Here is a 15435-nt window from a genome sequence, read left to right as displayed (position 1 = left end):
AATTCCAGTAACAGCGACTTGGGGCTTATCCTCAGTAATGGCCCAAGGCATCTGGTCATCATCTTGTTTTCTCCTTGCTGGCTTATACAGAGTGAAAGTGGAGAGGAAAGAGGGCATGCAGCTTCTGATTCCACTGCCAGTAACCTCCAGCATCTGGAGCACGGAGGAGGTGTGGTAACATGCTTTGTGCATGCATGCAGAGCAAGCATCCAGGTACACCATGGCAATACTGGGAGAATAAAGTCATATTAGGATTTCTGACAATGGTGTGGCAGGCAATTGAGAGGAACAATAAATAATACTGTGGTTTAATAGGAAGAGGTTTTTCTGGGAAGAACAGGAAGAGGTGCTTTAGAAGAGGAATGAGTTAATATAACATAGGTTAGATTAACAGCATGTGGAGAAGAAAACGAAAATCTCAATGCACCTTTCTCTCTGCTAATTCACTCATCCACACAGTTCTGCTCCTGGAATTTCTCTTGATTCTTTCCTGATCTGGTATTCTAAAAAGTAGCCAAAGAGCTCTGCGGAAACCTCTTTCCCTCACCTTTCAATCTATACTCTTCTGTTCCAGTAATTTTTTCAATAGTGCTATACACTAGCTAAAACTGATACTGAGTTACAGCATCCAGATGGGAAGTGATTAAGACCCCAGAAAGGTGACAAGAATGCTAACATATCAATTCTTTAAAAGTACTTTTTATTTAATGGAGTTAACTAAGGAGTACCTTGCTGAACTGATGTTAGTTGACTGGTCACATCCTCATCAATCCACAAAGTTAAAGAAAGTTTCAAGAAAATTCAAGTAACTTCACAGACTTTAAGGAATTTATAAGAGTTGGCCTTTAAAACATAGAGTGCTGCTCAAGGAACTGTACCAGAACTGGTGTTCCTTTATATTATGCTATATTTTCAATCAGAGCCAGTATGTGAAATATTGATATTTAAAAAATACTTCTCCATAAGTTTACCTTTCTGATATTCAAAAACTGCTATCAGGTAAATGCAGGCTCAAGAAAGAGTTGTGTGTGTTTAGAAAGTCTTAAGTTGTCTCAAAGTCTGGAGGTTATCTTTTTCTCCTCTCTCTCATTTAGTCTCAATCCAAATGGTTCTACTGTTTTTCACTTTTATGTGAAGGCTCTTGTCTGTTCAGATGGACTCTTTAATTAAAATGCTGAGCAGCACCATAAGTCACCTCCTAACTACTGCAACTTCTTCTGCTTTTATCTTATCCTTCCACTTAAATTAAAACACAGTGATAGGGTGGGATTTAAGAAAATGTGAACTCCATTTAGCATTATGTACTGAACGCAATTCTGATCATGCTGTAAGACATGTAGCTATACTGTATTTCAGACTGGTGGCCTATCTAGGAATGGTGTTTGACACCTTGCTAAAAGGCCATCAGGGAAGAGCCATTAAGCTCTTTACATTGTCTATTCCCCTCTAACTCACTGACCTCTGAAACAATGTTTTTCATATGCAGACTATAGCAGAAAGAGGCTGAAGTTCAATGCAAGAAAAAAAGCAGTGGGAGTAGGAGACGCTGTCAATACACAGCTTAACCTCTGCTCCAGAAACTTTAGGTTTAGCAGTTGAAGATATTATCTCTCTCCAAGATGGAGTTTTCACTAATACACCAGAGAGTGAACTGCAGCAGCTGGCACCACGTGCGTTTGTACTGCAGGGTGGAGAAACAGAAGGAAGAAAGCGGGACAGAAACATTTAAATTACTGCAACTACAGCAGCAGAGCTCTTGAGTCACTGTCTAGCAGAAGAACAAGAAGGAGGAGTGGGAGAAGTCCCCTGGGGACTGCAGGTTGTGGCTCCACAGAAGGAGCAAGACAATCTGGAGAAGGCTACATTTTAATACCCTTGCTATCTTCAGAGCTCAGTAGCTTTGTAATGCCTCTTATGAATGAATTCCTTTACAAAAATCATCTTATTCAACTTTCCAGAATGCTGTCTGTGAAGGATTTAAAGCAGAAGGAAGTGTTCTTAATCCACCGGACAATCTGAGCAAAGGGGCGTAAATAAGACTTGGAAGATCCCAGGAGTGGATTTCAAGGCTTTGGATTGCACAGCACCACAAAGGGGGGACTCAGCTAAGCAGTCTTCTACTAAACACCTGGAATAGACTGTGGGAACTATTAGCAATTACAAGTGACTGATTCAGAAGCAGAAAGTAAAAAAGGAGTTCAAAATATCAAGGGGATGCAGTATCCAGACAGCAGCACAGTCCTGAGAAGACCTCCACAAACAGGGGAAGTAATCTCTCAATATTTCATTGAAGAGTTATATCAAATGCCCACACTGGAACAGTTTAATGCTCTACATCTACACAACATTACAATATAGCTGATACAAAGCCTGTCCTGCAGACCAAGTGGCTGATGACTATTTAGACAGAAGATCTAGTTCTCACTGGAAGGGAAAGCAGATCTCATCCAGAGGATTGATACTATAAGCAGATACTACCAAGAAACTGTGTAAAGCCAGAATCAGGAAAGCAGCAGCTCAAAATGAACATCACAAGCAGATTCTAAGTCACACGATAATCTGTTGGGTCACAGGGTTCGTAAGAGAGAAGTGCTCAGAGGCTAAGCAAGAGGGGTCTGCCAAAATGCCATTGGCAGGCTAATGTAACAATGGTCCAGCCAAGTGGAAGTCAGGACACAGCAACAGTAAGGAAAACATATAATAAAGCAATTTCACATCCATAGCAGATGCCCACAAACCACTCTGTATCCCTGAAGTTATGCAGAAAAGTAACTCAGGAGTGGAAGGGGCAAATGTTTGGGTGACTTTAGCTTGAACCAGTATAGTGGAACAGATAATTAACTACCCATTAAACAGACAGCATGAGGGAGGGAGTTAGGAAATCTTCTGTGTTAGGATCCCTAGTGTCCCAAGAATGCACACATATTAGCACCTACATTGAGACATTTGATGCCCTCCTATAGTTCCAACTCCAGGGTTCTGCAAAACTGGGGGTCTGTGGCTCACTGCTCCTCAGGGCCTCTCTGGGAACAGGCATCCAGGGTCAGGGCTCAGCCTTTATGCAGGCAAAAGCAGGAGCTGGAAACCCACAGCACGAATTAACCTGCATTCTCTGTAACAGCACCTGACTTCCAAACAGAGCTGCAGGCTAGTCTTTCCATCAGCTCCTTCTTGAATCAAATTTAAAACTTTTTGTTCTCATGCTTAAAACTCTGCATAATTATTTCCCTTTCCCCCACGCTCCCTCCCCTTGACAGCACTGAATCAATTCTCTTGGGAAACCATTTGGTGTGCTGTGAGTCATGCCAACCTCAGTATGCATGTTTTGATTGATACACTCACCTTTTCCCTTAAACAACCCTGTGCTTTTTTGTAGCATTATCACCTTTGTCTGATCCAGATCACTCATTCACTGTATTTAAGCTTACTTAAAAGTCCATAATTGTTTTTAGGGGCAATAGAAGGAAATTATCTGCATAGAAAATGATCTGTAGCATTTTTACAGTATCTTTATTAAGTGAAATAATAACATAAACACCCTGCTATTGCCTTTCTCTTTCCTTTTACTTCGTAACTTGCTTGTTCAATTACATCTATAGCTAAAATGTAGGCTTTGGGGGTAATTTTAGATTTTGATGGAGCACTCAGCACACTTCTGGATGATAAAAAGTAACTAGTAGAAACAAACGTACCAATTAACTGATGAGTTTATATACATCAGTGTACAGCAAGAAGATTTAAAATAAAATACTTTACAATCATATTAATGTATACATTCATATTAATGTACTTCAAGACTATCATTCATGGTGGTGAACAAAAGGCTCTTTATATATATATAGTTATAAAAATGACACTTCTGGAGTTTATGAAATGGTCAAGAAAGCATACATAAGAGCTTACAAAAGTCAAATCTGTAAACTTCTGTTCAAAAGTTCGAAAGAATTAATTCTTAGCAGAACTCTTAAGTGTTGTTCATTACAAAGAGTCTCTTACCGGATCTAGGTTCTTAAAAAGAAGAATGTCCTTGCATGCCTCCTGCAGTCTGTTTCTTTGATCATCTGTTTTAGGGTGAATAATCTGGGGGATATAATGGAAAAACCTTTAAAGTGGTTATATCATATAGCAGCACTAGCTGAAGGACTGAGCTAAGCTAAGCATTTTATCCAAGATTTTGGCCATGTTTCGTAACACTTTCATTTCAAAACCTTCAGGATTTGAATAAACACTCAATAACATATCACCATAGCATTAGCACTGCTGTATTTAAGCTAACAAGATCTTCACATTTGTAGAATCCAGTTCATTTCTGCAAGCCATTCTGGATACCTTTATCTCAAATATTGCTGCGTAAACATTACTACTCTCTAATCATATTTGGAGCATGCATGTTTTATAAAAAGCACCACTGTTACATTTAGCCATTTGCCATGACAACTTCCTGAAGAATATTTTGTGAAATAGTATCTGTGTTAAATTTGTATCAGAAGTTTCACAGAGTAAACAACAGACTTGACACTATCTGTGTGAGCCAGAGATTTACTAAATTACCGGTGCCTGGTTAACGTGAGTAGCAATCAAGTTAAGCTGTTCATTCAACTCATATGCTTAAAAAGGCATGCTAGGTTTCAAAGCTGTGATACTATAGCATAACCTTTTTGACAGTTTTACAAGCTAGAAATTAGGTAGAATACAAACATTTAAACTTGTCTTAAAAGTCATTCTTACGCTATTTTATATTAAAAGTTAAGCAAATGCCTTTAAAAGGGTGACATAAGAATTAAATACAGTTATTAGGTATTGCATTGTACATTTCAAAATCTTAACGATTTTATAATTTACCTTTTTCTGCCTTATGAAAAATACTAGAATATTGAGGAAATTCCTGCAAGATTACGAGGATACCGAATAAGTACTTTTAGGAGCAGGCACTCTCTGGGCAAATATAACTGCACAAAATTTTTCCTTAACAGACCATGTATCAAAGGTGTGGTATAGAATAACACTCACATCAGGTCATACATGGATGACTATTACAGAGAGTTTTTAAATGTTCTTTTAACATGAAAACCTCACAGATTATTAAAGTACATTATAATAAGAATGCGTTTGGAAAGCAATGGTAATGCTGGTTACATAAGTTGCATAATCAGCCCTATTTTCTTCCTAAATTTAATGCCCAAGAACCAAAAAAGTAAGTATTTGACTCAAAGCATTAAATACCCTAGATTCTGTGTCGTCCTCTTCCTCATCGGGATTGTAAGCTTCTGCACATACTGAAATAAAAAAAAGGTATCATCTTAATTCAAAGTACAATAATGTTTCACAACATTTACAGAACAGAAAATGCATTGTGTGGCACAGTAATGTAACACACTCAATAGGGAATCAGAGAAGGTACTGCTGACAGGATCCATAGCAGGTCATCTCCAAACTGCCACTGAAACAAAGCTGCACTTGTATCATTTTTGGACATGTTTTCTGTATTTTAAAGGACCTCTAATAAATAAACTTACACATTTCTCATCTAACCTGTTCTAAGTGGTCTTACCTTACTATCAGAATTTTTTTTCTGCTGTGTAAACTAGTACTTTGATAGAATTTAAGCTATCCGTACTGGATGCATCTGTGTAACTTCAAAGTGGTTTGGGGTTTTTGGGTTTGGGGTTTTTTGTTTGGTTGGTTGTTTTTTGTTTGTTTGTGTTTTGTTTTTTTATTTACATACTTAAAATTTTTCTCTCCTATCTGTCTTTACTTTTTAGGGTAAATAATTCTGCTTCTTGAATTCTTTCCTTACAAGTCATGTTTTTCAGCTATCCTCACTACTATTCTCTGCACTCCCTCCAATTAGCCCTATCTTTATTGAAGTGTGATGCTCAAAATTGGACCCAGTGCTTGAGCTGAGCAGAGTACTGAGTACAACAGATGAATTACTCCATGCATTTTGAGGCTATATGTCTTTTTCACCCATCCATCCCTTTTCACAAGAGCTTGATTATGTTTACTCATGTAATAGTCATGACTGACATATTGTTTTGAAAACCGACTGCTTAACCAGCTGTCCTGTGTCCTGTACATGGCTACTCTGCCCAAGTGTAGCACCATGCACTTAGACCTATTAAATATTACCTTATTCCCCAAGCCATTTCTCCAACGTGTCAAGATAATTTTCAATTCTCATCCTGTTCTCTGGCGTCCTTCCAATCCATTCTCAACTTTGTGACAACTTCAAATTTAATAAGTGTACCTTCTAATAATCCAGTTTATTACTGAAAAAACAAAATAGTGTCTAAAATAAACTCTTGTGGAACACACACATGGTGGTAAAACAGCAGCAGCTGCTTAGAGGTTACTTTATCCAACCAGTTTTGCAGCTATATCCCATGCGCTTGCATTAAGACACTGCTTGATGTTCCCTAGCTTGTTTACAGGGGAGTCTTGTGAGACAGCATTCAGAAGTTTTTAAAGTGAAAATGTAGGACATTTGCTCCTTTCCACAAGTTTTAATCTCTCATTACAGGGTGTTAGATAGTTCCAACAAACCCATGCTGACTGCTGTTTGTTGCCTTCCTCCAGCTACTTACAAATTATTTGAATATTTTTCTGTAATTTCTCTAGGAACAAAAATGATCTGTAAACCTGTGATAGGCCTCTTCCCTCCATAGCTCCCCCATGCTTTTAAGGATCAGTTTTTCTGTTTTTTCACACTCTCTCATTTCTCTTCTTCAGCTTCTCAATGGTAATTGCTAACAGGGCTGAGACTGATTTACCCAGCTCTTCCAGTTTCCACATATAGCATGTCTCAGGCACAGCTAACCTGGGAACACCTAACACATTAAGTACTCTCCAATTTGTCCTTTCTCTATTCTAGGCTGAGATTTCCATATGCTCTTAATACCACTAGTGAAGACTGGTGCTTCTGTTAAGCAGTAGAGCAACACTTTCCTGAAACTCGCTCTTAGCAGAAATATACTTCCAGAACAATTTCTGTTATTCGTCATGATCCTTCTTGTACACAATCTTTTCTTGTTCACATTTTTTGGCCTTGGCTTCTTTGATTTTTTTTTTCCCCACATCTTTTGCTGTTCTTTTACACTTGTTCTGAATAATCCAAACTAGTTTTAATTTTCTACATGGTTCCTTCTTGTGCTTGATATAAATAAGGTGCTTATATTTTAGACAGATTTATTTTACTATGCTTTTTTGTCTTTGTATTTTTAATTTAAGGAACAACCAATTCCTTTAACTTCTTTTCTCCAGACTCCCTTCCAGAGAGATTATGCCCACAATCCTCTCATATCCCCTTGAAACCTGTTGTTCTGATTCTTTTACACAACTTCTTTCCCTTCCTGAAATCTGTGAGCTCTGTCATCCCAGGGTAATTCTCACTCAAGCTGCCTTTTCTCTCCCTGTTCTTGAACAGTTTCTTTCTTAGAGTTGGTATCAAACAGAATAGCTTCCCCTTCAATTGCTTTTCCCACTGTCTCAAAATTTGGTTCTAAGTGCATTGTAAAACATGTTGGGTAGTTGGTATTCTCCTTTATTGGTTTCCAACAGATGACTGATTAATTAAAATCTCCCATCATCACCATCCCCTATATTCTGCCAGTAAAAATCCCCACCTACCTGATCTGTTTGGTGGTCTCTGCAATGCCTGAGTAATGATGGAGGCCATGAACTTTTCCCCTTTTACAGAGCATCGGTATGTCCAACTCCCTCTACAGCTGGGTCACAGCACAAGTGTCTGAACCCAATATACAACAGCAACAGCCTCTTCCTCCTCCCTTCACTTCCATTACATCTTTGCTATGCTAGTTCAGTCACACTGTTGCTCATAGATTAAGATTTCAGGTCCTCTTGTTTATTCCCTATATTTCCTATATTATTATACAAACAACTTCTAAAGCAGCGACCAGGTAGACCCATTAAGATCCCCATTACCCCATCCAATTAAGATGATTTCATGGCAAAGTGTATCATTGCACATATTGGGTCCCAAAGGAAGTCTTGGTCCTCACCACATCAGGCACCTGGCAAACACTAAACTTCATAAAATTTAGCATCTTCAAAAACTTAGAGAAATTTGATACAAGTCCCTCTGGAACCGACTGAAAGATTCCTACCAAGTTTACTAGGAACTGGATTAGGTCCCAAATAATTGCAAATGCCCACAAAAGGAAGTCTGCAATCTGTTGAACAACTATAATATTTTACCTCTATATAAATAAAATGTTCCTACCAACTGCTTTATGGTACCTACAGTTATTTCAATCTTGTCTGAAATAAACTTTAGGGGATTTTATTTAAATAGAAGCAATAATAACATGCCAAGTGAGCACCATAACTCATGATAATGTAAATTGCTACTTTGTTTCAGGGGGTATCAGCCTCTGTGCCCTAGTGTGTGTATGTGTACATGAGAGTCAACAAATCCGTGCTACAGTACAGTGTGCTGCTGGGTATATGAACAGTCTGTCTCAACCTGAGTACAGTTACATCCTGTCCTTACCTTTGCTAAAACCTCTACATGAAAAAAATTATACAAATCAGGAATTTAATTCAAGAGCTTTGATGTTGTTTATCCCAGAATTGACAGGTCTTAAAGAGCCTGGCTGAACATTTAACAGTCTTCCAGATCACACAAAAGAAACTGAATTTAGCCTCATCCATGACCATCCTGAATCATCTCATCAGTCCCTTTCACATAGCCTGAAGTAGGATCTGTCCAGAAAGAGAGTATGCTCCTGATGTCTGTGTCATCTAGTGTCTCTGCTCTAACTTCACTCTTCTCTGCTAGCTCATTTCAGTCAGTCTCATTAACTATTATCAGCAGGTGCCTTGATTAAATATTTCTTCTTCATCACTGATTATAGACAATATATTTAAGAACTGCAGTTTATCCTGGCTAGTGCCCATCTACCCAAATTTTAAAATTATTTATTCTTATCATCTGTGATGAGAAACTTACTCTTCTAGTTACAATTCTGTACTTACTTTGCCTTGGATGCATCTTTCATCTGGGTTGAAGCTTAAAGATTATACCAAAGCTATGGCTCTGTTTTAAACATGGAATTTCCTTTCCATTATTGATTATTTCAGTAGCCTGTTTTACAGACTAGTCTAGTAACATATTTATTTCTAAGTGCATACCACTAGACGTCTCATGGAAAAACTTCATACATTTTACCTGTTCTTGAAATATGGTCTCTGACATTGCTATGGTCCACTGAATTTCATGACATGAACACTGGAGTTTGGCACATGAGAATCCCAATGACATAAACCATCTAAAACTAAATGAGATGCCTCTTATGTAGACATCTGCAGAAGTTATCTGGATTCCAATTACAGTCAAAAGGAGAGAAACTGGCACATTTATGAAGTAATTCACGTGACCTGTATTATATGTCCAGATTAAGACATGATTAATTAAAAATGTGACTAATTGGCTGAAATAAATCATATCCCTCTTGAGATTAGTCCTGTTAGTTATAACAAACTGCAAGACTGGTTCCCCCACTTCTCCATTTAGTCCATAATTCTTGGAAAACAAAGAAATTCATCATTTGATAATGATGGCAGGTTGCTCATGCAATAGCACACCTTCTTTATTTATTTCGTATATTCCAGGAAGATGGTCTGTGGTCTCCATCTCTCTTGTCTAAGGCTTGACTGGCACCACAGACATTAGTTATTCTGAACCATTCCACTGCTGGTGGCTGCAATACTCGTAGTGTTCAGTATTTTATTTTTCTACCTCTCCAGCTCATTCCACAGTGTACACAGTACATAGCACAGTCACAGTACATGGTGACTTTATCACACTCAAATGCCCTGCCGCATTTTGCTACATGTCACTGCTGAATGCAATACTTGCATCATTGCTCAAAAAGCAGTCCTAATACCATTCTTAGGGACCTATTTCATCCCATGCATATAATCATGGCATCAAAAATAGTGATACAAACACTATACATATTTCTCCATTGGTTGCTAAGCTCAACTAAGTGAAACTATTTTTATTCTGTTCTTCCAACTGAGGGTTACATTTCACATATAATTCCCCAAGATGGACACAAACAAGCCCAAATACATCAGTGCAAAGTATTTGTAGGAAAAATCTGAATTGTCAAAAGGCAGTGCATTACTAAAATATACACACACTGAAAACTGCACACAACTCTAGATGGATTACTTTGTCAGCAAGAAGAGGAAAGCTTTTATAATTTCCAACTCATTACTCCCAAGTAAAGTCAATTTTCTGGTTTTCAGCTAGTAAATGTTTTATATTCAAAACCAGAAATACAGTCACTTCAGATATGAATTCTAAAATGAAAATTAACATATAGTTAGTAATTGTAAGTTCACAAAAAATATTAGTCACACTCTATCTATTCCCTTGATATATCAGGAAACAAGAACTTATCAATAATGAAATGAATGAAAATTCCTATATAATAATAAAATAATGTATTATCCTCAAAACATGGCAGGAAAACCAATCAGTATGTGTGTTCCCTTTCCAAAACACAGAATCCTGAGTCATAAAGCTTATTAGAAAGAATTTCACAAGAGAAAAAGAGCTGTGGAAATATTTCTTCATCCCATTCAGGGCAAATCAAGACTACAATGTTGCCAGGCCGCAGCGTGAAAACAGACCATCTCTAGCCACTGTATGGCAAGCATGCTATATGTCCCTACGAACATCCCTAACTATGACAGCTATGCCCATTCCCTCATACAGCAAGAATGTCACTTCCATGATTTAGCCATATGAAAATTGCTAAAGTGACTCAATGGCAGTGTGAGATTTTCTTCCATTTTGTCAGGATGTACTTCTCTTCACCTACTAAACACAGATTTCAAACATGGTGCACAGAGACTCCTTCCACAGCAGGTGGTAATTCCAAACTAGGCCACAAGTACTACCAGACCTCCAGAGTTTCTGACAGGGAAACTCATTTTTTAACATCTCATCAGTTCCTACCACTGCAGGAGGAACTAGCAAGAGAGCCCAGCACCCCAAAATCCCAGTTTCATAAGTATTTTTTATTTTAAAAAAGAGCAACCCTGTGCAATAGTAGCAATGTGAAATAACCAGTCATGGTCTCTGATGCTTGCAACTATCAAGTCCTATATTATTTCAAGACCTGGTTTTGACTGGACCACATGTATGATGAGATTGAAGAGCTGTAAGTAAACATAAGGTCTGAAGAACAACCCAGAGAAAGGAGACCAACTTTCTCCTCTATCTGAGAACGATGAGATGGGATAAAATTTACCTGATTCTGCGCATGATATAATAAGGCAATACCAACTGGCTCTGCTGCTGAGATCCACCATTTGTGCAAAACCCTGAAACTATTTCAAGGAGTTAAGTTTACTTTAAATATAAGTTAATTTGGAAGAAAGCATGATCATGGAGGCTATAATTTCCCATGATACTGTCAAAAAGAAGGCATCTCGGAAACACTTATGCCTGATATGGTCACTAAACTGAAACTTTATTTAGGCATAATTAGGGGAATTAATACACAGAATGCCTGATTCCTTGCAATTCTGGCAGTCACAGAGACATGAATATTTGTGAGATTTCCTCACATGCAACAAACCAAAAATTGAAGAATTTCCCCTCCAATCTACCAGATTTATAGGGTAACGACTTTTGAGTGGTCCACTACGTAACACGAATCTCTAAGTGCTCAGGACACCAGCCTAAAAATCCGAAGCTGGATAAAATCCAGGCAGCTTGTTTCCTCTTAATTATCAGGAGGGTGAGGTGACCTTCAGTTCATTAGAGGGGACTGACTGAACTGGAGTCTTGGGAGCACTGCCAAGACAGTCTGTTTCAAGGTTGGCTCCTCATGGAAGGACAGTTATCTACTCTTGCTGTCAGTGTATAGAGTGAAATTCTCCAAAGACTTCCTGATAGTCACAAACACATACCAAATATTAGGTTTGTGCTCAGCTACACAGCTCAATGGCAAAACCTTTTGCCAGAGTTGGCAGACGTTGCTCAGCCTGCACTACATGCTTGCAAGAAATCAGATTCACACAATCAACTCTACAGTATTTTCTCTTGTCCATCTGCTACCAGTGCTATTTCTAATTAGTCAAACTTCCAAGATATTTCCTCCAGCATTTCTAAATAACATGAATTGCCTAATATAACATGTAGCATCTTGAATGAGGCCTATGCCAGCAGTGAGTCATAGAACCTCCCAAGGATTTTCTGTTGAAAAGTCCACATGGGGTTTATTCATATTTCACCAATCCTCACACCAAAGCAGAATTTCATCAAGATTGTACTCAACACTATGAAAGCCCATCTGAAGAAACATGATGGCCCACACAAGACATTTTTGGATAACTTTACCCCAGTTGAGTTATTCATGTGTGGGCACCTTTGCACAAGTTCCTTAACATTATTTGGCATATAACAGTGAAAATTGCGACGTGTTAGACTGCAGTACCTTCCTGTACTCCAGAGTCCAATGCACTCTGCATCACAGCTAGCATGCTCATTGCTGGTTCTAAGATGCACACTCTTCCCTGAATCACAGGGGTTTGAATCACTAAATAGGCTCCTCTGCAGAAACAGTATGTTTGAACTTTACCACAAGTAGCTGAAGAACTTGCCTATTTTTAAACAGAGAACCAGAAAGGGGCTTTAACAGCATTTCCCTAAGGACTTACATAGTACGTAGTCCTCTTTCTAGTCCTATTTCAGTACTTTCCATAATTGTGTAATTTGTCAAGATGGAGCTAAAATAACAACCAGGCTTCTGGCTAAGGGTAGGAGACAGTTTTGCTTGGCTTCTCAGGACGTGCTTGACTATCTGTCTGGCTAGTGAAAACACACATTAGAGCGTCCAGAGTACTATAGGTAGTTATTAAACAGTAAAATCATTACAAAAGTAAGATGCACTTCCACTATAGAGTTTGCCAGTATATACCATGTACTACTCACTCTATAAGCTTTCCCAATATAGCATATGGAGTAGCATAACATATAGCAACATATTGTACTCTGATGCTGACTTGTATAACCTTCTGTTCCCATTCTCATATGAGTCCAAGCAGTTCACAATGCTACAGTGTGTTATTTGGAACATATCTGAAATATTTGACAAAGTTGGAGCAGACACAGCTCTCTGCCTACATTTCAATTTTATATTTGCTAATTCTACAGGATAAAAACAGAACTCACCCATCTCTCTTCCTCCCATATTTAGTATTTCATAGCCATCAACTACAGACTTTTTTCTTATTGAAAAGTCAGCATCAGGAAGATCTCAGAGAGTGTACATTATCTTCCCACTAGAAAACTCATCCCTTACATAGAAAGGGATCAAATATAAATTGCAGCTATTAAGAAAACATTCTGAACCATACAACCTAATATTTTTGCCTATTTTGTAACTGCTTTATAAAATCAGATTTAATATTATTTTACATCAAAATATTTTTCAGGATTCTAAATACATATCAAATACTAAACAGCTTCGGAACCTCATTTGCTACAAACATTTTAAAAATTGAAGCTACAACTTTTGATCTCCAGAGCCTGAGATGCACATATTTGCATTTTGAAACTAGTAACATAGTAGTAGTTTAAGGAAACTATATATAATGTAGTAAACCACAAGAGCAGCTTGTTTTTACCCAAAATGAATTATCTGTCCAGTCTAACAGTGTTTGTAATTTATACTGTACATCATGTCAGGTTTCATATAATAGAGCTTAAAATGGTAAAATAGTTGCTGTTGATTTTTGCTAAACTATGTAAACTTCAACAAGAAACTATTTAGATGAGTTCTAATACATTTGAAGACACATTAAAGTGGTCAGTAACATACTTAGCCACTTCCTGAAAAAATACCGTAGCCAAATTTTTAAAACTTGATGGCAAAATTATATATATTGAATACCTTAAAGAGGAAACAGACATTCAAATTAATTTATTACCCATTAATCTCTTTTAATCTCTCCTTTGGTTTGTCCATGCATGTCTTGTCCTCAATCTTGCAAAATATCTGAAAAGGAGGCATTTGTTTTGGTTGTTAAATGAAATATGTGTATTTGGTGCTTAATTATTAAAAATTATTATTTTTAATGATGGGTTAAATACGAAAGATGTGTGCAGAAAGACACCACTGAATTTACAAACCTATCAGAGTAAAATATGAAACTATAATACAACAGAATAAAAAAAATAGAAAACGGGAGAAAAATACAAGTAGAGAGAAATGCCAAAAAAGGAAGTACTCAAGATTTTGGAGTTATGAGAAGACATTGAAGGTGAGATGTAAGAATCAGTCAGATGTAGGACAGGGTGGGTAGAAAAAACTAGGAATTATTTGCAAAAAAAAGAAAATGGTAAAATCATAGTAATAAGTGTGTTGGGTTTGCATGGCAAGGTTCTGGTAGTGGGGATGGGGGTTACAGGGGTGGCTTCTGTGAGAAGCTGCTGGAAGCTTCCCCCATGTCCAACAGAGCCAATGCCAGCTGGCTACAAGGTGGACCTGTTGCCGGCCAAGGCTGAGCCCATCAGCGATGGTGTTAGTGCCTCTGGGATAACATATTTAAGAAGAGGGTGTAAAAACTGCACGACAGCAACTGCAGCCAGAGAGAGGAGTGAGAATATGTGAGAGAAACAACTCTGCAGACACCCAGGTCAGTGAAGCAGGAGGGGGAGGAGGTGGTCCAGGCACCAGAGCAGAGATTCCCCTGCAGCCTGTGGTGCAGCCCATGGTGAGGCAGCTGTGCCCTGCACCCAGGGAGGGTAACAGTGGAGCAGATCTCCACCTGCAGCCTGGGGAGGACCCCACACCAGAGCAGGTGGGTGCCTGAAGGAGGCTGTGACCCCCGTGGGAAGCCCATGCTGGAGCAGGCTCCTGGCAGCACCTCTGGCCCTGTGGAGAGAGGAGCCCACGCTGGAGCAGGTTTTCTGGCAGGATTGTGACCCTGTGAGGGACCCACGGTGGAGCAGTCTGCTCCTGAAGGGCTGCACCTTGTGGAGGGGACCCACACTGGAGAAGTTCATGAAGAGCTGCAGCCTGTGGGAAGGACCCACGCTGGAGAAGTTCATGGAGGACTGTCTGTCATGGGAGGGACCCCATGCTGGAGCAGGGGAAGAGTGTGAGGAGGAAGAAGCAACAGAGACAACGTGTGATGAACCGACTGCAACCCCCATTCCCTGTCCCCCTGTGCCACTCAGGGGGAGGAGGTAGAAGAAATCGGGAGTGAAGTTGAGCCCAGGATGGAGGGGTAGCAGAGAGATGTTTTAAGATTTGGTTTTATTTCTCATTACTGTACTCTGATTTGATTGGTAATAAATTAAATTAATTCCCTGAGCTGAATCTGTTTTGTGCGTAATAGTATTTGCTGAGTGATCTCCCTGTCCTTATCTTGACCCACAAGCCATTTGTTTTA

The 15435-nt window shown here is 38.7% G+C and overlaps 1 protein-coding gene across 2 annotated transcripts in view; it reads right to left on the bottom strand.

Annotated features, from left to right (window-relative positions):
* The window catches only part of PRKAR2B (protein kinase cAMP-dependent type II regulatory subunit beta), a 92777-nt gene that overhangs the window by 17015 nt on the left and 60327 nt on the right, over nucleotides 1-15435 (bottom strand). For both annotated transcript variants that reach the window (XR_012629135.1, XM_074869974.1), the window contains exons 3-4: nucleotides 5224-5276; nucleotides 3997-4080 (exon numbers count right to left, since the gene is read on the bottom strand). Coding sequence is in view for 1 of the 2 variants with exons in the window: in XM_074869974.1 (XP_074726075.1) it covers nucleotides 3997-4080; nucleotides 5224-5276 (137 nt within the window). In the remaining variant the exon portion in view is untranslated. The remainder of the gene's footprint in view (nucleotides 1-3996; nucleotides 4081-5223; nucleotides 5277-15435) is intronic.

This window comes from Strix uralensis, chromosome 5 (assembly GCF_047716275.1).
Source record: "Strix uralensis isolate ZFMK-TIS-50842 chromosome 5, bStrUra1, whole genome shotgun sequence".
In the NCBI taxonomy this organism is placed as follows: Eukaryota; Metazoa; Chordata; class Aves; order Strigiformes; family Strigidae; genus Strix; species Strix uralensis.
Note: the sequence above shows the minus strand (reverse complement) of the source record. Positions and strands in the feature narration are given on the sequence as shown.